The 24025-nt window shown below is 40.9% G+C and overlaps 5 protein-coding genes across 6 annotated transcripts; 4 read left to right on the top strand and 1 right to left on the bottom strand.

The window, feature by feature from the left end:
- Positions 1-468: 468 nt before the first annotated feature.
- LOC133846290 (putative phosphatidate phosphatase) lies at positions 469-15785 on the top strand. Of its 2 annotated transcripts, none has more exons than XM_062281156.1 (7): positions 469-727; positions 4248-4789; positions 11936-12087; positions 12701-12904; positions 14129-14308; positions 14403-14579; positions 14669-14864. In XM_062281156.1, the coding sequence occupies exons 2-7, from the start codon at positions 4462-4464 to the stop codon at positions 14738-14740; spliced, it is 1113 nt and encodes a 370-aa protein (XP_062137140.1). In that variant the 5' UTR covers positions 469-727; positions 4248-4461; the 3' UTR covers positions 14741-14864. The 2 variants fall into 2 exon arrangements, with proteins under 2 accessions (XP_062137140.1, XP_062137139.1); XM_062281155.1 differs by lacking the exon at positions 14669-14864 and adding an exon at positions 15324-15785 and having other exon boundaries at positions 471-727.
- A 442-nt stretch (positions 15786-16227) lies between these two features.
- On the top strand, positions 16228-16883 carry LOC133846294 (dolichyl-diphosphooligosaccharide--protein glycosyltransferase subunit 4). The gene is made up of 3 exons (XM_062281161.1): positions 16228-16372; positions 16573-16683; positions 16748-16883. Exons 2-3 carry the CDS (start codon positions 16583-16585, stop codon positions 16767-16769), a joined length of 123 nt encoding a protein of 40 aa, XP_062137145.1. The 5' UTR covers positions 16228-16372; positions 16573-16582; the 3' UTR covers positions 16770-16883.
- On the bottom strand, positions 16772-17650 carry LOC133846292 (protein lethal(2)k10201). The gene has a single exon (XM_062281159.1). The coding sequence runs from the start codon at positions 17542-17544 to the stop codon at positions 16852-16854; it is 693 nt and encodes a 230-aa protein (XP_062137143.1). The 5' UTR covers positions 17545-17650; the 3' UTR covers positions 16772-16851.
- A 23-nt stretch (positions 17651-17673) lies between these two features.
- Positions 17674-18752, top strand: LOC133846293 (ceramide-1-phosphate transfer protein). The gene is made up of 3 exons (XM_062281160.1): positions 17674-17938; positions 17990-18207; positions 18269-18752. The coding sequence occupies exons 1-3, from the start codon at positions 17793-17795 to the stop codon at positions 18568-18570; spliced, it is 666 nt and encodes a 221-aa protein (XP_062137144.1). The 5' UTR covers positions 17674-17792; the 3' UTR covers positions 18571-18752.
- Positions 18753-19266: 514 nt separating this feature from the next.
- On the top strand, positions 19267-23756 carry LOC133846289 (probable multidrug resistance-associated protein lethal(2)03659). Its single transcript, XM_062281154.1, has 6 exons — positions 19267-19398; positions 19657-19887; positions 19949-22190; positions 22248-22398; positions 22458-23406; positions 23478-23756. Exons 1-6 carry the CDS (start codon positions 19316-19318, stop codon positions 23749-23751), a joined length of 3930 nt encoding a protein of 1309 aa, XP_062137138.1. The 5' UTR covers positions 19267-19315; the 3' UTR covers positions 23752-23756.
- The last annotated feature ends 269 nt before the right edge of the window (positions 23757-24025 follow it).

Below are 24025 nucleotides of genomic sequence, written 5' to 3'. Positions count from 1 at the left end.
CTCTTTGGATCAGAACACAAACATCATGGTTACATTGTTGTTTACCCCTCGCATGAGTGGCATAAACAAGCTTAATGCAACTCCATCGCATGTGTTTTGAAGTTCTAGTTAATGCTTTCAACTTGACAACCAGAATACCATGGCAGTATTTTAGTCTAAAAAAAGCATTTGATTAATCAATATTTTGGTTCCGGTATTGGCGCTTATCGTTCAGCCAAAAATCAGTTAAATTCTTTGACAATTTCTTATCTAAGCTTAGAATATACGCATGTGGTTGTGTGAGTGGGAGTGAGTGTACCTTTGGGAGGTGTGAGTGCGCAACTTCTTTGTTGCTCTCAGAACATTTGAAATATTCTCTCATTCGCATTCTCATACACACAGACACCCTCTTACTCTCTCTTGCTCTCTGTCGTTTGTCATAAGACTTATCTGTCGCGTTGCTGTTGTTTTACATTCAGTGCGATTTACACAGTGAACGCGTTCGGTTGCTTTTGGCTGCCGGTGTCAAAGAGAGAATTGGTTGCGTCCAAAACAATTCGTATTTGTTTATGCATTAAAAAATTAATTAATACTATTTGTGTGCCGTGACGTGATAAACAAAGCTACAGAGTGGCCGACAGAATTCACACATCTACGTACAACAACAACAACAACAACGGAAAGATATCAAAAAGCGATTAAATTACCACACCACAAACATTCGAATTCTATTCAATTTTGGCAAAAGGTAAAATATTCGCACCAAAATATAGTGTTCTTCATGTGTGGGTGTGTGTTGGTGTGTGCATGTGTGCAATCAGCAGATAATAAATATATTAGCTGTCTGTCGATTCTTTTGGTTCTATCAAAGTCCAGCACTTGAAGGCGGCAGCAAAGTGAGATTCCCAAAATACCTGTGGAAACATAGAATTTATTGCAATGTAAACAAACAAAATACACAAATAATCCATGTGCAAAGTGGCAAAGCATTAAAACCGGCCAAAACGGAAGGCAGCTGCCATTATTATTGTTATATACCTCGAATATCGGAAAAAATCGATTCTCTCTTGCGAAGGATGTTCGCAATGTGCCACCAGGGTCAAGGCCGTTATGGTGTCTCTTAACATGGTTATTGGATTGGTTCTTGCCCTAGGTGGAAAATTGCTGATTAACTGTGGCGCAGCTTTAATACACCATTGATTCATTTGGGCTTATCAAAGCAGGTGTACTCGACTGCTTATCGTTGGCCACGCTTCATAATTAACAATTTTCCACGAAACATTTTAGGTGAATACGCTCAAACAATTGCATCTCATCGTGATTTAACGCTGCCCAACAAAGTACAATAAATAACCAGTTCTCTTTATGAGCCATAACAATACTTGGCATTCGCAAAAATTCTAATTGCGTTTCGCAAACACATGTAAGAGGTACATACACATGTACATACTATAGATATAATATCAAAATTCGGCATACTTGAATTGTGCCATATCCGTTGTTTCTGTTCGCATTGGATTTCAATGTCAGGCGCATCGAGTTGCCGAAGAAAAAAAGCATTACTTATTGCATTAAGTACGATAGTAGACACGAGTAAAACAAGCAAGCATTTTACACAAGTCCATCGACCGCGCATGCGAATCGTTTTTGGGTGTCATTTCGCCTTCCGCTGGCAACGTCGTCAACTTGTCTGGACTTGGCTCTTAACACTGCCATTATTACAAGCCCCCAGACTGCAGTCTGCAGTTATGAAACCAATGTGAAATTGAAGAAGTCTTCCAATCCGAAAGGGGTATATACACAAAGTGAATCTTAGGAATCATTTCACATTATGTGTTGGCAAAGCGAGGTATGGCTCAGTCGTGTATACCCCGATATACCCGACTCTGCTCTTATTTGGTTGTTTTTTACGTTACTTTCGCTTGGCGCCGTGCGACCGCCAATTCATGCTGTTTATATATAATTTATTTACATTCCATTTTAACGTTATATATGCACAATTATATTTTTGTTAATTTGAATATGCATTCTACTCCCCCTCCTCCTCTTCCCCCGCCACTTTCCGCTCCACACGCAATGCGGCAGCAGACGCAGCAGCGTGTTGACCTTATTTCGCAGCATGTGCATTCTCAAATGAAACAAAACCTCAAAATGACACTTGATTGCTAAATGCGGAGACAACTCGATTGGCGAGAGGGGGGTGGGCGGGGCGGGGCGACGTAGCTGTCTGGCAAAGAGAGAAAGAGCGAGGTCAACGCAGCTTGTGGTCGTTGCCCGCCCCAAAGTTAATCGATAAAATGCCGCAAAGTTCAAAGTAACTGCATTTATTGCATTTCACAGAGAGAGAGCGAGACAGACAGACACAGTGAGAGTCCTTCTCGAATATGTCTGGAACTTGAACTTGACACTGATGCTAAGAGAGTGCTGAAGCTTATTAATATTCGCTTAACAAAAGCTCTAAGCAGCATGCAGTTTATAACTGTTGTTGCGGAAGATTTCACAATTCAATTTAATACATGAATAATAGCGAATTAAATAGGAACTGATTTAAAATTATTCGTCACAACGGTTCTAGTGTAAATTTGTCACTTTCAACGTCACACTCTTTAGTATAACGATAATAATTATACCATTAATCAGTGTGCAAATTAGTTTATCGTTAACGTTAGTAAACACAAGACTCATGCCGTTCTAAATCCAGAGATAAACAATTTTATAGCCGCTTTAATTCCACGTACTAATTGTGTAATTAACGTGAGATTAATTTTACCTTAATACTAAAGAAATTCTCTAAATTTAGTCTAACGGTATTTTTGGCGATTCTGTTTTCTGGAAAACTGAAATTAGCACAATTTCTAATTTCCGAATAGCTACTGTACTACGAAATATTACGCACGATAAGATAAGTAGACAGAATTGATCGATAAGTTAGTCGAAACAAAAGGCAAATACGCAGAGTAGTTGGCGTTTATTGTGGCTGATGAATCAAAGCGATTTCTTAAAGGTTTTATTGGTGGCTTTATTTCCTCGGTAGTTGAAAGTAACCGCCTTCTTAGCAATTAAAAATTAAAGACTAGCGTATGCAATATGGCAGCACATTCATTAAGATACAATCGTAAAAGTATTTTTTCAGCTTAATTAAGTCAATGTTCTGTCATTACAACATCTTTAACACTACCCAAGGGGGCATTGATCAATGGCAAACAAGCGAACTGGTTGTCAATGTAAGGATCTTGGCCACGAAGCTAGATCCAACAGCTAACAATGTTGGCAACTCTTGAAAGTAATAAAGAAATGGCTAAAAGATACTGCAATGCTGAAATTTGCAATGGCGCTAATTTTTCAATATTAAAAATATGCCAATCGCTACTAAAATCAAATTAAAATTCTAGTGACATTGAAAGATTTATAGCTGAATCTCTAGCTATAAGCTAAAGCGAGAAAGAGATGGCGGGAAAAAGGCGCACGCGACAACACTGACGGTTTAGGAATCTTGTTTTGCTATCTATAAATAGGTCTTGTCAGATGAAATGAACAGCTCTGGGGTGATTGCAACTCCGCCCTGGCTGCCAAGTTTAATTCAACGAGCTCTGATCCCTACACAATGGAAGCAGTGACACCAAACTTGGGCAGATCGTCAACAACTCTACGTCTGTCATCCAGACCAATTAGTCATCCCAAATTGGCAGTAGTATTTGCAGAGCATTCCTGCCTAGATGTGCTCGTAGTTGAAGCAGTCAGTCATCCATGCTGCTCTCGAGTGTTTGCTTTTTTTTCCTTCTGCAATTCATGGATCATTTCAATGGAGCAAGAAGTCGCGAGCTGTGCGACGTGACTGCTTATTACGACGCCCCTTTATGGTCAAACGAGTTAACAAAATTGCATAAAATTATAGCAGAGCCATGGCCAAGAACCTAGCCTAACCACAATCGGAGAATGATAGGTTGTGATCCGCCAAAGTGACCTGGTGAAAAGCATGATGATTATTATAAAACTAGCCTTGAAATTGAAGGAATTCTTAACTGATAACCGAATAGAACCAGTTTTCTTTCTATTGTTGGAATTTTTTGAATTCCGCAAATCATTTTAAATTGACGGAATGATATACGATGTGTGAATGAATCACAGCTTGAAAACTTCCAAGTGTTGTCGTCATGGTTGTCTTTTTTTATTATTTAATCATTAGGGAACCCGCTGCATTACTCATCCGCAGCATTAATCAAAATTTTAATTCTCGACCTTATTTCAATTTATATTTATATTTTCAGTTGTGACGTATTTCGAACTTCACATTTTCAACACAACATAAAATCGAGAGAGAAAAGGTGAACAGAGCAATCTGAGAGTTGTTTGGACGCTCCGAAAGCTTAAGCCCAAGTTCATTGTCAAGTGGGCATTCGTCTAAGCGAGAGAGAGGAGAAGAGCTTTGCGTAAGCTTTTGCATCGTTCGAACTCACCAAAAAGCACGGAAACAAATTGGAAATGAGTAACGAATCGTCAGCGAGCGAGACAACACCGCTGCGTCGGCCAGACAGTCAGTTGAGTGCAAATTCAGGCACTAACGTGGCTACAAACAACAACCACGTCGACAGAAGCAAGTTAAACACGGGACAAACAACGTTGGATATACCCAGAAGCAACAGTAATCATCTAAGCAACAACTTGAACAGTTTCACCAACCAACAACAGCATACGCGGCAAGCGCAACAGCAACAACAGCAGCAACAGCAGCAACAACAAACTACAGACATGGACACAAATAAACGTATTTTATGTCGTGTGGCTCTCGATATTTTCATTTTATTATGTGGTGAGTGCAGTTTGCAATCGTAATAGTCATTTAAATGTACATACATTCTAAAACGAACAGCACACATTTATAAACTTGAGTATGCATGTGTACATTTGCCGCCCAATTGTTGTTGCAATGTTTGTTTTGTATTGTGCTTTTTATGTAATTTTCGACATCTGTGTGCGTGCACGCGTCTGTTCAGTGGAGCTCACTCTCAATAAAGCTTTACGCTCTTTGTTGGCGTTCTCTCCATCTGTCTCTCTCTCTCAGAGTGGCGCTCTCAAACAGCTGGGCTACCAACGAGTTAAAAATTTGATAATCGCATTTTCGAACAATATTTGTTAGTCCGTATACGATTTATTCTTAGCAACCACCGAGTAGTTATTCATATTAGAAAAAATCCATATTGTTATCAACATATGAGCAATGCTAAAAAGATTAAACCACTTTAGTAATACTTTAAAAACAAATATTATATACATATATACTTATTTGTTGGTATTACGGTATATCGGACACCCGCATAAGCAATTTCCTGTTGGCCAAACCTAAAAGCTGACACCGCCTTAAATTTCCATTGTGTTTCCATTTATCTTACCTATGCTTAAAGTCAATGTTTGCACTGCACTTTATTTACCTTTCAATTTCAACACAGTGGCAAACTGTGTCACCCAAAAGATACATGCGCCCAGTACTTTGAAGGGGAGGTTCGACTTGTTAAAAATCGGGTTTCACTCATTATCGAAAATAATAAGCAGTTGATATTTCAATAAATGGCTTTGACATTTAAGTATATTCTATTATTATCGAACCGGATCGCGTGTTTTTCGACTAGTTTAAAATACGCAGTCGGATTTGCTTCACAGTCGCATTGTTAACTCACAATACTCTCTCCCCAAAATGTGAGTCACCCCAGTTACCTGTTTCTATATACTTACGTCTGTTCAATTAACAACTGAAATATTGACAAGAATACATTTGTCTAAGGCGAAGGCGAATGCGAATGTGAACAAGTACATCGTCATATCTTTGTAGCTTTGTAGCTTTCGAGCTAAAGCTTAATTTACTACCGATACTATTTTTATGTTTTCAATCGTATGCATTGGATGCGTGTTTACCTGAATGTCACGCTAGTCAATACACTTGGGTTCCACTCACACACACATACAGACATTCCCACACTTTTGTCTCCACATAAATAACTGTAGATTGGCATCAGGTAAGAGTCAACGTAAAAAGGTTGACTCACTTGATTGTCTTGGGTCAAACCTCAAGTTTTCGCTGTGCGTAATCTTCGTGGATTCCCGGAGAAAAGAAAAGCTATAAACTTAAGACCCAAATGAATCAGTCTGGGAGAGTTGCGGGTGCTTATCAAATCTGCCATAAACTCTTCTAACAAACATGCGCGGTCTTTTATACAAGGCGTCTCAATTGTATTTTTTATTAGATCAAGTAAATTTCCCAAGAAGTGGAAAGATTGCCAAGATCTTAGAGATAAGGTAATCGATGCGATTATGAAAAGCAAGTTTACGACTTTCACTTGCTCTTAAATTCATGATTTTATAACCATGCAGATTGTTCTTATTGCGGCAATAATCGCACATGACTCTATAAACTCAACTGACCTTAAAACATGTGTATTTTATGAGATTGAAATGGCCTCATACATAAATGCGTCTTGCATATTTGATGACAGACTGATAATACAGACTCTATCAAAAAGCTATATATCGATTTGTTTGACCCCAATGAAAGTGAATTTACCCCAAAGTGGTCTCTGCATAAATTAAAGTCCCCAACGAATGGAAATACAAAACTTCTATCAGCTGCCCACTTAATCAAATATGTAAAAACACAAAAAGTTCTTTCCAAATAAATTCCAATTAGTTTTAAATTTGTAAGACATTAGAAATACGACTTAAGATACAGATGCGTTCTTAGTGTGTGAGGCCTTTTAAGAGTAGAACGAACACCTATTAAAATTGTTGTGGCATTTTCTGATTCTTCGGATCTGATGGACTTCTGTGTTTTGTGTGTTTTTGTCTGCTGTTTGCCGACTAATTTGTGTGGAAATTAGTTCTGACACAAGTCGCTGATAGAGTGATATATACCAAGATATTGAAGCACTCACTCGTTGCTGGTATCTGCCAAATACGAAAGACTTTGAGGGGTGTGCCAGCTATCACCTACCTAAGAAGAGGGCCTCAGTTCTGGGTTCCTACCATAGTTCTTAGTTCAGTACCGAAGAGAACCGAACTCAACTTGTGTCTGATGTTAATTGAATGCGAACGAGCTGGAAACAATTCTGACTTCAAGTTTTTTTTTTGGTGGGGACTTCGTGGAGTCATTAAACTCATAAAAGATAGAAAAAGTGCACGCACTTCAATAATTTATTGTGCATGAGTGTGTGTGTGTGTGTGTGTGTGGGAGGAGTTGAATTCACGATGGCAACAACTAACAGAAGTAGAAAAAGAAATATTTATGCAATGCATTTGGTTTCTTGTCATTTTACAATTGTTGCGTTCATTATTTTTGTTTATATTCTACCCGAAAGGGCCGCAATAACAAACACGTACAGCGAGGAGGCACATCCACAGGAGTCCGCAGACAATTGATGACTCTCGTATTTATACCTGTCATTGTCTTTGTGTGAGGGGTGTATTTTTAGATGATTTGGCAGGTGTATAATGTGATTGATTTATGTTGAATTCAAGTTTTGACAATTATTTTGCTATCCTTCAAATTTCAACACGATCAAGAAATTTTAAAGGGTATGTTTGTTTGTTCCTGATTTGGTAGTATATAGTATATAGATTATAGATCGTATCTAAGAAAAATCTTATTTTATATTAAGAATGCATAGAAATTTTGATCTGATTTAGGACTAATTCAAGACTTTGTTCCACATTTTGAAACATTGTTCTCTCATTCTAACTGCTGTAGAGTATCTGCTAGTCGATCCCATTATTTAATATGGTTTCTACCTTATTCATGATTTTATTGCACATTTTACAACTTATATTTTGTGTCTAATTGCTGTAGAGTATTTGCTAGTCGACCCCACTCGCTTTTTAATATGATTTCGGCTTAATTTAAGAATTTGATTAACATTTTAGAACGTTTTTCTCGCTGTCTAGCTGATATAGGGTATTTGCTAGTCGACCACACTCGACGCTCTTGTTTCCCGCTACAATTTCGAAATGTTTCGGAAATGTGTAATTACCTGGCAACGTTCAGACTGTGTCTGATTGTGAGCTATCGGCTATGCCTCGTTCGTCTTCGTCTTCAACGTCTTGTGCCCCGTCATGACTTATAGGGCAGCTCACACACAAAGGCGTTGTGGCAGGGCTGGCTCGCTTTACCTGTGTGTGACACCAACATCGGGGCAGCGACACCTTTGCGGCGTCTCGGTCTCTGGGAATTCCTGGTACTGTTGTTGCACATGTGCACTGCACATTGCAATTAATGTGTCGCCTCCCAAAGAGTCTGTCTGTCTCTCTATGCTATTGTTGCAAGCAGATTTCTAAACCTGCCTGCCGCGTGATGTGAAAGGAATGTGTCTTGCTCCAGTTAGCTGTGTCCTTTGTTGTTGCTTGAATCAATTTAAAGGCCGTCACTCATACTCAGAGTTATAAGATTGAAGACTGTAGATTGAAGTCGGTTAATGATTGGAGTCTCAAGTCTGGAGACTGAAGTCTGAAGTCTGCTGTCACTTAGCTCTGGAGGTTGAGAGTGCAAATCTTTGGCATTAATTGTCTTTAATTTAACTTCCGTCTTGTTTAATTAATGCTGTTAGAATTTAACGGCCAGACGGTCATCGCTTTTAATTAGCCGCAGTTTCCAGTTGCTGCTGCAACTTGCCCTATGAGATCAGATTTTTAATTTACATAGTTGCAGCTTATTGTTGCATGCTGTGTTTAGGCAAAAGGTAAAGACTTTGAGATAAAGATACTTGCATGTTTCTAACGAGCCGCTTTTGCTTTTGTTTGTGTGGCCCACAAAGTGTTTGTAAATACAAACAAATAACTTGAAAGTGTGCGCCACAAAAAGGCAGCATCCAAGAGTTACGGATTGCAGTTGCAACTCCAGATACAGATACAGATACAGATACAGATCTGAAGTTCTGGAGTGTGGCGTAGGCCGGTGGCAACAGCGGCTTGCCTTTGTGTCTCAACTGCAGAAGTGTTTGAGGTAGAAGGGAGAAGAGAACTTGCCTCCTCCTCCTCCAGACAAAGCGTTTACCTCTTTGTTTATCAAACAAATTTGTTTATTTAAAGAGGGGGGCACATCTTTTCTCTCTCCATGCGTTTCTATTGCATCGCCGCGGCGTCGCTTTAAGTATTATTGAAACGAACTTGACACCAAATGGACGCAAACCCATTTCAATGATATCAAAATGCGACATTTTTCGGTGACTCGGTGACTCTCGCTGCCTTTAAATGAAGCACTTCCGCTCCAGGTTGAGCAGCCCCCAAAAACCCCTTTTTATGGATCTAACATAGCTCTACAACACGTACTCACACCCGCATGCTATTATTTTAATGGCACCCTAGAAAACACGACGAAAAAAAACGCAGCACGCAATTTACAATCTAGTCTTTTTAGTTCCAGCTAGTTAATATCGGCTTATGTGCTCCAATCTAGTATCTTTTTTTTATTGATACTTTCGTTTTCGAAACAACAAAAAGTCATAAAACCAACCACCAAAGCAGAGGACAGCCATCTCATCCCATCCATGGAGGGAGAGATGCTATAGATAGGAGCTACCGTTTTTCTTTTGGGCAGGATTAGTCGCCCGCATACAAAGACCACTTGCTGTTTGTAATATGACGCTAATCTTTGCAACAATGGCTCCTCTACTTTCCCAGCACAGATACGAGTAGTTAACATACATAAGTCTGTCTTTGGGGCGATCGAACCTGTTTTTCTCATTTCTCATTTGCAGTGCAGCTGCCTGCAAAGAAGCAAAGAATAGACGCATTTCCAATTTCTCATTTCCCATGTCGTTTAGATCGGTTTATGTCCCTTTTCATATTTTCGTAATTGTGAAAGTTTTTGAACCCAATGTTCTGAATCAATTCCTAAAGATCTCAAGTCTGCCCGGCCTCAAGTGCAGTTGGAACTTCGACGCGTCACTGAGCCACTTCAAATTCTTTGCTTATGCAACTGATTTCGAATGGTTGTTGTTGGAGACACTTATGCTTACTACTATGTCTATGAGGTAATGTGTAATGTGGCATGTTTTTGAGATAACGAACTCGGAAGTACTTCAGAGATACTTTTGTGGCTCAAAGATACTTGTCATTAAATTATACTTTACTTTACTTTAATTGAACTACTGTCCATGAATGAATTGTAATACTACGAATGTCTACAATTTCCTTTTATTTGGTTCAACTCCAAGTCAATAACTTTCAGAAATTGATAGCGTCTGCTAAATATGAAACTCAGGAGTATTTCCAATTAATAAATTTCACAAATTTTCTAAATATATTTGAGAGCATCTCCAAGAAATTATGCGGCAAAAAGATACTTTGCTTAAATCAATATTTAACTGCTGCTCTTAGTTAAATTGCAAGAATACTTTGAGCATTTAATCACAAATTCGATTCTAATTTCAACTCAACCTGAAGTCAAGAGATTCACTGAATTTGAGAGTATCTCCAAGATACCCGAATACTGCTGATTGTTAAATTGTTTTAATTTCAAACATAGCGCTCATAACTTCTCTGAGTATTTGAAAGCATATATAAAAAGATATTTTGTTCAATGAAGATCCATAGCTTATTTGAATCTATTACACATGCATAAATAAACTGTTTTTAGCATTTAATTAAAAAGCTAGCTTTCAGCTCAATCTGAAGTCAATAACTACAAAATATAAAACTTCTGTTTATTGTTAAATTTAAAAAATATTTCCAATTTCAAAGCATTTATAACTTCTCTAAATATTATATGGCATCTCTAGGATACTTTACTCCATATCTTTAGCTTATTTGAAACTCATACTCATTAATAAATAGCAAGAATATGTTCAGCATTTAATTTGAAAGATAGCATCTCATTTTGCCCATTTAATGAGGCGCAGACCTGCAGTTCCCGGCCTCGCAATGCGGCATGCTAATGATAATGCTTCAAGGGCTGCGACTTTATAAATTCGAACGCATCGTTGACCGGGAAATCGCCGAGCATTGCATCGCATCTCTTGGGCAGGTACTACGCGCGATTGCAATGGCAATTAGGCGAACTGTAACTGGAACCACGACCTGGCTTTACAGCCTGAGCACACTGTAATGGCATTCGAACTTAATGCACTTTTAATTAGATACTCGCACTTGCAACTCAACGCATTCTCGTCGTTATCATATCAGAGGGGAGAAGAGTAGAAGTGTTCAAAGTCGTGGTCTGTTTGGAAAACAAACATATTTCAAGTGTCAGTGACACTTTCGATGGCCATTTGCAGTTGCAACTGTTTGATTGATGAGCCGAGCAGCAGCATTTTGATCAATCAATCAATCAACAATCCATCAAACAACGCGCTGCACATGCCCATTTGTCTGGCATTTGTCTGAATGCAATTTGTCTGGCCCGTAGTTGCTGTTATTATTAATGGCATTGCATTTTTAATTAGACAGCGCTGAGAGAGAATATACTGACTTTTCTTGCTGAAAGGTCCAAGACATTAGTTGACTCTGAAAATCCCCTCGCCCACCCTCTCTTTCGACTCTGCACTGTGTGCAGCTGTTGTGCTCAAAATAGTTGGAGGCATGCCTAATGTGCCCCCAACTCCAACCCAAACTCCAACTTCAACTCCATCCACAGTTCAACACATTTTGAACGCCGCACACGTTCAACGACAACGACAATCCGTCTGCATAGCGTAATCTTATCAATAGCTTAGACATATCGTAAGTCAACAGTGTCATTTATACCAATTTTTGGTGTTTGTTAGAAGGGGAGAAATCAATGATAATGCCACATAATACTCCCCGCTAGTCCCAATGACCTACTAATGAAAAAATATTGATAAATCGTTGGCTGCAGCTACAGCATATTGAAAACATAACAATTATTCATTAAAAAAAAATGTGATGGCAATAACTCTTTTAAGTGCTCTAAGCGGATTTGCCTTAATACGAAACTCCTTTCTCTCATTATTTGCAGCTGGATTTCCCATACTTTTGTTCTATCTGCTGGGATCTTCATACAAGCGAGGCTTCTTCTGTGACGATGAATCATTGATGCATCCCTTCAAAGAGTCCACCGTAAAGAACTGGATGTTGTACTTCATTGGACTCGTTATTCCAGTGGGTGTGGTAAGTGAAATGACATTTATTTTTTGGGTAATAAAAGTGCGTTGAATTGAATTGAATGCGATTGAATTGATGGCAATTGAATTGAATTTGTTGCGCGTATGAACTGCGGGCTTTGGTGGGTGGAGTTGAAGGTTGATGTTGGAGCATCTCCCAAGTGGCCACCCAGGGCAAAAAAAAAGCATGTCAAGCATCTGTCAGTTGGCATCTTCCACATTACAACTCTCCAGAGAGTGCAATTGCACAATCATTTCAAGTTCACAAATTGTTGATAAACATTCAACAACTTACAATGTGTTTCTCTGCTCTTAATGTGCTCCAGTTGTTGCTCATCGTGACGCAATGACACGAGTCATCTGGTTTGCTGGTTTGCCCCGCTGACCAGATGTGGAATTTATAATGGTGCCTTAGCAACATGTGGCTCATAAAATCGTGCCCCTATTTTCTTAGAATTACAGGGTATGCTGCGCCCAAGGCAACTCTAAACATTTGCATACCTTTTCCCTCGTTAAAATGCGCTGTTGTTCTTTAGAAAAATAAACTTGCCTCGAGGTGTGAAATGGAAATATCCGCTTTCTAATTACAACTGTTTGTTGCACTCTCTTTTTTCTTTTAGGTGCTGATTGTGGAAATACTGCGTTCAAAGGACAAAGATCTCAATACAACGCGTCGTTATATCTACCAGGGATATCGGATTCCCGATTGGCTCGTCGAGTGCTATAAGAAGCTTGGCGCCTTCGCCTTTGGAGCTGCTGTCAGTCAATTGACCACGGATATTGCCAAGTATTCGATTGGTCGACTGCGTCCACATTTCATGCAGGTAAGTTTTGCAGCTGCAGTTGGGTGTAATCGAATCGCAATTAAAGCAACACAACTCGGGGAACTGGAAATAAAAGCAATGCAAATGTCGAAATCAACCGTTAGACGTGACATTGCCAATTAATTTTAATATGCAACATGTGCAACATATGCAGATACTTGCAAATGCAACACCGACAACACCGACAACGACAGCAACAGCAACATGCGACTGCGACACACACGACGCCACGTCAAGCAAGCCAAAGCCAAGGCCTATTAATAAATGCATCCGATTCGCAGTTTGACATGCGCACTCGGGCGAGCTTTATGGCCATTTCGAGTTTATTGTCGCTCCGAATGACAATTTTCATACCATTTCAGCCATAGGTGAAAGGGGTATATTCGATTAGTAACTTAGGCCGTATAAAGTAAAGATATTCACAATCAACTACAGTAGTTTGTAGCACTTAATAATAACCATAATTTTAGTGCTTTCGTAGAATTTGATAACGCTCCGATATTTTGAATGAAATGGAAAAACCACACAATTTGTTTTTTATAACCTAGATAAAATCAATTTCAATTTCTTTATTTAAAGGGAAGCACTTTCGGGTTTCAAGTTAGTTAATAGTTACTTTTTAACAATTTGCTAAAAGAAATTTATGAAAAGCTTGTTCTCTTACTTCCAACCTTTCACTTACTTAACCCTTTTCATCAATTTCTTATAGCAGATTTAAAAAATGATTAGTTAGCGCGTATTTCAAAGTCGAACACACTCCACTTTTATTTTCTTACATGTCATCTTGTCATTTTCTTTTATTTATGGTTATTTAAATCGTTCTGACTGCTTGCGCCTGCGAGGGCAGCTTGATAAACTTCTATAATTAAATAGTACAACACACTTTTGGCAGTGAACTTGTTGCGCAACACTCGCATATTCGCTAGCCCCCCGGTTGGCAACAACTCCAAAGCATAGAGGGACCTATGAGGCTGTTTGTTGTGCTTGTTAACATTCCCCCTTTGGGTAAATTGGGGAAGCGCACAGAGCCGCCCTATTGTTTAGTGAAGTGCGGCAACAGCGCGCTAAAATGGAGCATAAAATGCGTAGCAGTTTGCAAATTTATGGCACATGTTGCGCAGATCGAAAGGGGGACGAACTCGCTAGTGGTTAATCAGCTTATGATGCGCACTCATTGAATTGTTCAATAACTGAAAAATGTGTTTGTACTCTCCAATTTTGCAGGTGTGCCAGCCGATCATGCCAGATGGCACGAATTGCACGGATCCAGCCAACTTTGGCAAATACATAACGGATTTCAAGTGCCTAGGAGTTGGCTCAACGCCACGCATGCTGAAAGAGATGAGTCTCTCGTTCCCCAGTGGCCACTCCAGTTTTACCTTCTACACCATGGTCTATGTGGCGGTAAGTCGATCATTTAATAGCTTAACCGTTGCAAGTTGCAACTCTTGTTTGTTTCGCACTCACCACATTGACAATTCTTTTTGCAAACTTGCAGCTATATCTACAATCTCGCATGACCTGGAATACCGGGAAGCTGTTGCGTCACTTTCTGCAGTTTCTCTTCATTATGATCGCTTGGTATACGGCACTTAGCCGCATCTCGGACTACAAACATCATTGGTCCGATGTGTTGGCTGGCTCAACAATCGGTGCAAGCTGCGCTTTAATTGTGGTAAGTTTAAACTCTTTATTATGATTTCAATGTCACAGCCATTTGCCGATTGCCTTAGTCACATTTACATCAATTGATCATCTTTTTAGAGCTACTTTTTGCCCAAAAATTGGTTTAACTTTGAAACCGTTTGGCCGACCAAAGATGGCAAGACACAGTGATTAAACGTGGCCATGAAACGAAACAAAACTAACACAGAGACTAAGACAAAAATTTACTACTGCTTCATCATCATATGAGATTGTAAAGTCAGCTCATGTTTAGCTATTAAAATAACAATATTTGCATCAATTGATATCCACAAGCGTTTCTCTTTAAGTGTGTACTAGCAGCCTAGAGTCACAATTGAATAATCGTGCAACTAATTGACTTTGCTTCAACACCTTCCTGCCACATGGTTGCATGTGCTGGTCAAGTCAAGTTGCAAGTTGCAACTGGCACGCAACTGCAAACTTATCACAACACAAATCGCCTACTGCAGGCTTCATTTGTGGCTTCATTAGCTTTATTGCTTAAAAAAAGAGTGGAATATGAATGTATCCAGAGGATGGGGTTTAAAATTAAAGATACAAAACATTTCGCTTATTTATTCCTCAGTTTCTTTTCAATGATCCACAAGAATGTCCAAAAACAATACCATACTTTTAGGCGCAAGCTTCTTTTAAAATCTAATTATAAAATTCCAATATTTATTTTTTTTTCTAATTCGACTAAAATTTTTCTTCCTTTGCTTTTATTTTGCAGGCAAATTGCGTGTCCGATTTGTTCCCCCGAGAATCCCGTACTAAGCCATATCTGCCCAGGAGCTCACAGGATGTGAGCCAAACGCAATCGACGGTTGTGGTAACAACGAATTAGCACACTGCGAATTCGAATAGCCGTTTTAATAGTCGTTTAGAGCACAAATTCCATAATTTATAAGGCAAACAGGGATCTTTCGATACATTTGTTTAAAACAAAGCAAAGCTTGCGTTATATTTTAAATTCTAGTTAATTGTTAATTAACAAAATATTATTTGATAGCCAATTAGCATTTTAATTGTTAAGCTCATTAACTGTAAAAATATAGATACGCATAATTTAAAATACTTAATACTGATGACTATAAACTCACTAAAGTGACCTTCAGATTATACAAAGTGCGATTAGCGAAGTCAGCTTAATCGACAATAAGTATTATGTTAAACGAGTCTTTCTGTTAGATTTAAAAATATTATTTTATTTTAAAAGAAAGAATATTCAATTCAATATTCAATTTTAAGCAATTTCAAATTATTTTTAAAATATTGTTAAAAATAAATACATTTATATGAATTATATATAAAATAAATTTATGCCTTTTTAACTATAAGCAATAATTAGCATAATCACCTATACTGTACTTTAAGAAAATAAATACATATTTATATTTGACTGTGTTTTCTTGTCGTAATTAAGAATATAAGAATGTTGATTTGCAGATATTGATTATTAACTGAATAGTTGATTTATAATTTTTTCTAAATCAGAGAATCATCAACTGTATAGTTTAATACAGACTACTCAGAGCAGTGTAGTAAGACCGTAAACAGCTGAATATTCTTTTTTAGTATAAAATTAACATCGCTAAAACGAATATATTATGCTAGAGCTTTTGGAAAGCTATTTTTTCAATAGACAAATGTCATCGATGTTTATAAAAACATCGATATTTAATATATTTCAAAAACACCACTGCATCGATAATTTGTGTTATCGAATGTTTTACCACCTCTACTAAACAACAGCCGGCTTGTATTTGCTAAATAAAAAAGGTAAAATAACCATTAAATTAATGTGTATGTAAACCAGAGTGCTTAAAATATAAGTACCCTCTGTGCAATATAGTTAGTTCAAGTAACAACTAAACAATCTGTGAGAAACAAAACGTGAAAACACCAATTCTAAACGCATGACGTGTCACGAACGCCCATGGAGAAAATTCTAACAATTATCATGTTTTATTGAACCTCAGGCTCTTCAAGATGATTACCGACGTGCAATTGGCCATTTTCTCGAACGTGTTGGGTGTGTTTCTGTTCCTGCTGGTTGTCGCCTACCATTATATTAATGCCAACACCGGCAAGTGAGTGCACAACAAATACAACTTCTTATAAACAATTCATGTATTTATTTATGTTTAATTTCAGGTCGAGCATCAAAACAAAATGATCTTTAAGGTTTCCACAAATTAATTAATCCATCTATCATATAGAGAAACGACATTCGAGTAAAAGTAATAAAAAATGGTATATTAATTCATCTCTTCAAGTGCGTCTTTCATTGCCTGGACATCGAGTAATGCTTTTCCAGAATTCTTCGATTCCTTGCGTGTGTTGAACGTGCGCTGGGTAAGATGCCCAAAACTAAAAGCCTTAATATATGGCAATTGACCATCATTGTCCACCTCCATGGAATCATCTGCTGCCTTCTGCTGCTTGTGACTCTTGTTTTTTGGCGCTTTTGCCTGGTCAAAGCGATAGTTGGTAGGGAACTTGTGTACAGAAATGCAATGATCCTTGCGCTCCTTGGGTCCTTGAAACTTGGTGGTGCACTCCTCGATGTAGCAGGCAAACATGGGTTTGTCACCGCGCTCCACGCTTGCTGCGAAATACAAATCGTGTTGTTCGGTGATGTGCAGATCCAACAGATGTGCTGTGGGTAATTGCCGACGACATTGGATGCAACTGTAGGACTGTGACTGCGTCGTCTTTGCATTCACTTTAACCTTGCCTAGAGTTTGTTGCTTATTATCTTTATCATTTTGTTCGGCGGCTGCATCTGTTATTTCATCCATGTCCACCAGAACGCCTAGTTTGCGAAAAGCAGGTCGAATTGCTGCACTGCATTGTGGATCTGTTGGCTTCACATATGCAACGGGAATCTCGTTTAGTATTGCATCAAGTTGTGCCGCTGTTAATGGCAATCTGTGTGTTAATATTTCCATGTTGCTACTTTTAAAATGTATTTCTTGCTTGCTAGCTGGCTATCGATACAACTGCGCAATTTCTAAGCTATCGCTAGCTATCATCATCTTGATATGGCGATTAATCGATAAGTGGAAGGCATCGATAACTAGCTGGACTGCCACTTATTATTGAGCAAACAAAAGAAGATATTCGTTGACAAAATTAGGACTACCCCCTTTCGCTCCCACCTAGTAAGGGGAAATTAACCAAATTATTAAAAATAGCAATGTCAGCTAACAGCGATGCCACAACAGCAGCTCCAGAAGACTGCTTTGACATTGAGAAGGTGGCAAAAATATTCGAAAGAAGTCTCATCGATGTGGACGACGTACGCATGGACGACTATCTAGAGGCTTATGAGGAAATCATGAAGTAAGTGAACAAAGAACCCTGCGAACATTTTAATTAATATGGTTCTTACAGGTTCTTCCTGTTAATGGGCAGCGTATTTACGTTTGTCAGCAGCGATGTGCGCAACAAATTGGACATTTTGTACGAATTACGAAAGAAAGATGTCGAAGAGCTGAAACACTTTGATACCATCAAAACGATGTTGTTGTATGAGAAGGAAGAAAGTTTGCTGCTCCATAAAGGCTACGTGTCAGGCAGTCGTACCTTATTGCGACTACATCGGGGACTGGGTTAGTTTCACAATTTTTCACCTTGATAAGATTGCTGTTTGTTATCTCCGTGTTATTACAGAGTTTGTGTACGAGTTTCTGAATCGTCTGCAGACTGTGGCTGATAACGAGAAGGCGCACAATGTTTGCAAGTCCGCCTACAACGATACACTGGCTAAGCATCACCCATTTCTCATACGCAAAGGTGCCCAGGTGGCCATGTATACGATTCCCACGCGTGGCGATCTCCTGAGTCGAGTCTGCCACAATATGGATGCGACTCGTGCCATGGAACTGTTGCCGGATATGCTGAAGCAGATGCGCACAGCTTACGATCGCACAGATGAACTCTACTCACTGCACGAACTGCACAATTTGCCTTAGAATCTATGCTATATTTATGCAAATCTCTAGACCATTATTTCATGTGTGTGTTTTGTTTATTTATTCACCCATTTATTGCATTCCAAATGCTTGATTGTATTTATTGCCTTGCCACTGGCTGTGCCCGTTTCATGAATCAATTTTAAATGTTATTAGAACTTAACGATAAACGAACGAAACAAGCGTATTTTTATCACTGATTGTGCTCAAATAGTGGCAATCGACAAATAATCTATGACGACAGCTAGACGCAATGGATCCCAAAATACTGTGCGATAAGATTTCATTTCTACAACCTCGAACTGCGTGTTGTAGGACATTGCTCTTGAAACTCCCAAAAAAAGATATCTGTCTATCTAGCTGATATCTAAGCAGCTTAGACAAAGACTCATAATTATTTTGTATTCCTCCGAAATCCTAATGATTTACAGATCTTACTAAGCCTTTCACTGCAATCTGCATCCAAAATATTACCAAAGTATTGCTTGTTAACTGCTCTTATTGATTACGTATTAGTCAACAACTTGAGCACACGTCCGTTGGCCAACTGATCGCCATTTTAATCAGTCATTTAAAGTGCCAAGTGCAAAACGGGAACTGCTAATTTTATATAGTACGACTTGATTACTACTTCTCCCAAACGAAACCTGGGGCAATTGTTTAAAAGCAACAGACCTGGAACGGCGCGAGTCATTATGGAATTATCAACCGACGCGGGCAGTAAAAGTTTGTGAATGGAGACATCATGAATTCCCATTCGAATACAAGTGTAAAACGCGAAACGAATCCCTTTCTGAAGGCAAACATTCTATCAAAGTGGTTTTTCGTGTAAGTTTCCATACCGATTCGATTGACGATCAAAGCCCCATTTAAATTGCGCGTCGTCTAGCTGTCCAGATAAAGTGGTCAGTTAGAATCACTACTGCATTGATAGGGGTTTGCTATAAACTATTGTTTGAGTGATAAGTGCGACAGTACCTGAAAAACGGCACGACTTCAATTGAAGCTATTGGTTGCGCCTATCTAAAGCTCATGTGATAAGATACGTCCAAAATCGAATCCTCTCATTGCTGTCTCTTTCCTCAGTTGGATGCGTCATGTGTTTCGCAAAGGACGTCACGAAGAGCTATCCGAGAACGAACTCTATGCTCATCTGCCCAGCTTCGACAGCGAACAGCTGACGGAGGATGTACAGCAACCTTGGATACGTGAATCTCAACGTAAGCAACCGAGTTTGCTACATTTAATCTTTAGCTTTTATGGCTGGCAATTTGTGCCCATCTGTGTTTTGTATTCCGCGCTGGAAATTGCAATACAGTGAGTAGCAATCGACAACTGTAAGGTAATCCCCGTAATACTCACGATTTCATTCCCTCAGCGCCTTTCAACCCATTTTCCTGGGTGGCTTGATCTCGTACTTTGCAGAGGGACAAACGGACATCACTAAGGAAAGCGCCTATTTGTATGCCATGGGCATTGTGCTCTGCTCCCTGGTCAACTCCTTGGTGTTTCATCCCTTCATGTTCTACGTATTTGCCGTGGGCACAAGGATACGCCTCGCCTGCGCCGGGCTGATCTATCGCAAGTGTCTGCGGGCAGGAATGAATGCTGGCGAAGGATTAGGCGCCCAGGCCATATCGGTGATGTCGATCGATTTGCCACAGTTTGATCTGACCTTCTACTTCTTTCACGATCTATGGAAGGGTCCCGTGGAGGCATGTATCTTTGGCTATATTATGTACACGGAGATTGGCTGGACAGCGCTCATCGGCATCGCGTTCATTGTGCTGCTGATTCCACTGCAGGCCTGGGCAGCCAAGGCGGCGACACAGTTTCGCACCAGATCGGCAGAGCATCGCGATGAGCGCGTCAAGCTGATGAACGAGATCATCACTGCCATACAAGTCATCAAGATGTATGCTTGGGAACAATCCTTTGCCAAGCTGATTGCCGCAGTGCGCCAGAGGGAAGTGAGAGCCATTAGAGGTTCGATGAGCATCTATGCGGCGCTGCAGTGCACCAACATGATCTCGAAGGTATCGCTCTTCCTCAGTCTCATCGCCTACGTCTATACGGGAGATGTGGTCACGGCCCAAAAGGTCTTTATACTCTCCTCGTACTACAGCCTCTTGAATGATTCACTACTGCACTTTTGGCCCATGGCCATTACCACCTGGGCCCAGACAGTGGTCAGCGCCAGACGTGTTGTGGACTTCCTACAGCAAAGTGAAACTCCCACAGGAAAAGAGTGCTCCAGCTGCCACGACAATCCCACACTGCAGCTGGATAGCTTGAAGCCGGAGAAACCACAGCAAGTGGGACGCGTGCATTGCTTGGAAAGTGTGGCCAAGGGACTAATGCTCAGCCATGTCAGTGCCAGCTGGGACAAGCCCAGCACACAGCAGCAACGGCGCGCACATGTGGACGATATCAGCTTTGAGCTGCATGCTACCCAAATGGTGGGCATTGTGGGCAACGTGGGATCCGGAAAGAGTACGTTGCTTAATGTGATTCTTGGAGAAGTGGAGCTGATGCAGGGACGCCTAGAATTGCATGGCAAGGTGAGCTATGCGCCGCAGGAGCCGTGGATCTTTCAGGCTAGCATACGTGATAACATACTCTTCGTGGAGCCATACGACGAGCAGCGCTATCGTGCTGTTGTGCATGCCTGTCAGCTGGACACCGATCTAACGCTCCTGCCACAGGGTGATGCCACGGTTGTGGGTGAACGCGGCATTAGCTTAAGTGGCGGTCAGAAGGCCAGAATAAGTCTGGCGCGTGCTGTTTATCGGCAGGCAGACGTCTACTTGTTTGATGATCCGCTTGCTGCCGTCGATTCCCGTGTGGGTAAACTGCTGATGGACAAGTGTTTCCATCGCTTTCTGGGCGATAAACTGCGCATCCTGGTGACACATCATGTGCAATTGCTGCAACAGGTTGATCACTTACTGCTCCTCGAATCCGGACGCATTACACAACAGGGCAGCTATGCTCAGCTGCGGGATGTGATTGAAAAGCATGCGGCCCCTGATTTAGAGGCCATCGAAGCGGACAAACAGCAGGTGAAGCGTGTGCTCAGCCAGGTGGATCGCAACTCCAAGCAGTTCCAGGACACGGCAACCTCAGCGAGCGAGGAGCAAACCCCTGAGAATGCCTTTGCCGAGGGACAAGGTCAGGGCGCTGTTAGCTACGAGACCTACAAGTCGTACTTTCAGGCTCTGGGAGCACCCTTCTGGGTTTGCTTGGTGCTTGTGCTCTTTGTGGTCGCGCGTGCTTGTCAAGCTTTGATGGACATCTTTATTTCCCGCTGGGCCACGCTGGAGGAGAACCGTGACTACGATAGCATTGAAGAATTTGAGGCAACACGCACTAGGATGGTCACCTGGTACTCAGTGCTGTTGGTGTGCACCTTGGCGCTATATTTACTGCGCACCTTTGGCTTCTTTCTGCTGTGTCTGCGCATCTCCCTCCGGCTGCACAATCTCCTCTTTGCGGGCATCATACGTGCCCGCATGTTCTTCTTCAACACGAATGCATCGGGTCGTGTGCTCAATCGCTTCTCCAGCGACATTGAGAACGTTGATGTGGCGCTACCGCAAGCCATGATGGATTCACTGCAGGTGAGTGAAATGCAGGAATTATCGTTGATCTCTTCTAACTCTTTTCTTCCATTGCAGTTCTTTGTGGATGTGATTGCGGTGCTCGTCATTGTGGCCATTGCCAACTACTGGCTGCTTATTCCAGCTGCCATAATGGCTCTCCTCATGTATTTGTGCCGTGCTTTCTACATTGGTGCCAGTCGGAGTCTCAAACGCATTGAGAGCTTAAGTAAGTAAAGAGTTCTTTATATCAACTCTTAATTAACTTTACTCTATACTCCTGATCAGCTCGTAGTCCGGTTTACTCTCATGCCAATCAGACGTTCCAAGGTTTGACCACAATACGCGCCTTGGACGCCATGCCGCAGCTGGAGCACACTTTCCATGGCCATCAGAACATCAATTCGTCAGCCTTATTCCTCTACACTAGCGCCAATCGTGCCTTCTCCTTTTGGACCGATCTCATTTGTGTGATCTACATATTTGCCGTGACCTTCAGTTTCCTCGTGATTCAACAGAACTTCTACAGCGGTGATGTGGGCTTGGCCATCACACAGTCCATGACTCTGGTGCTCATGTGCCAGTGGGGCATGCGCCAAAGTGCTGAGCTTGAGAACAAAATGACCAGTGTGGAACGCATTTTGGAGTACGCCAAGACACCGTCGGAGCCAGCGCTGGAGACGCCTAAGCAGATACAGCTTCCTGCCAACTGGCCACACGAGGGACATCTACGCTTGAGCGAACTGCACATGCGCTACTCTCCAGGTGGCACGGAGATCTTGAAGGGCTTGAATCTGGAGACTCGGCCCATGGAAAAGATTGGAATTGTGGGACGTACAGGAGCTGGCAAGTCCTCCATAATACAAGCACTGTTTCGACTGGCCGAGAATGAGGGACTCATCGAGATCGATGGCCAAGACATTGCACAGTTGGGGCTGCATGATCTGCGCAGTCGCATCTCAATTATTCCTCAAGAATCAGTCTTGTTCTCGGGCACATTACGCTTCAATCTTGATCCGTTCAGTGAGAAGAGCGACGAAGCGTTGTGGGGAGCTTTGCAGGATGTTAAGCTAAAGGAATATGTGGCCAGCTTAGAGGGTGGACTCTCCTGCCACATGCAGGAAGGTGGCTCCAACTTCAGCATGGGCCAAAGGCAATTGGTTTGCTTAGCGCGTGCAATTCTTCGCAATAATCGAATACTCATCATGGACGAGGCGACGGCCAATGTAGACGCCGAGTAAGTATTGTTTGGGTCACCCGAGTAATTAATTAATTTGTTAATTTGGAATTCTCACTTCTCAATTGCAGCACCGATAAACTAATACAGGAGACAATACAAACCAAGTTCGCCGAGTGCACAGTGCTCACTATTGCTCATCGACTGCACACGGTGATGGATAATGATAGTGTTCTGGTAATGGATGCGGGCAAAATGATTGAATTTGGACCACCGCACGAACTGCTGCAGCTCAAAGATGGTGCGCTGCTCAAATTGGTTAATCAAAGTGATGCACTCACAGTTAAATATCTCAAGAAAATTGCCGCTGATAATTACGCGCGCAAAAACAAATATATCATTTGACAACACTTGAACGCCATCTATTGGATAGAATGTTTACTGCTTGTTATCGATAGGTGCATGCAACCTCACAAGAGCTGGCTGCTATGGCGTATGCCGTTGGCATTTTGAAAATTAACTTCTCATTCTTTACTGCAGTATGGAATGATGATTGTTTGTTTTGCTGGCTTGTTTGTGTATTTGCTTTTTTATGACTCTGTTGGCTGCTGTCCAGCGGCAAGCGCCATGCCGCCGGCAGCACTTAACAACTTTACGTGGCAATGATTACCGCAAAATT

This window comes from Drosophila sulfurigaster, chromosome 3, assembly GCF_023558435.1.
Source record: "Drosophila sulfurigaster albostrigata strain 15112-1811.04 chromosome 3, ASM2355843v2, whole genome shotgun sequence".
Lineage (NCBI taxonomy): Eukaryota > Metazoa > Arthropoda > Insecta > Diptera > Drosophilidae > Drosophila > Drosophila sulfurigaster.
The sequence above is the reverse complement of the archived record's forward strand: the minus strand, read 5'-3'. Positions and strand labels throughout refer to the sequence as shown.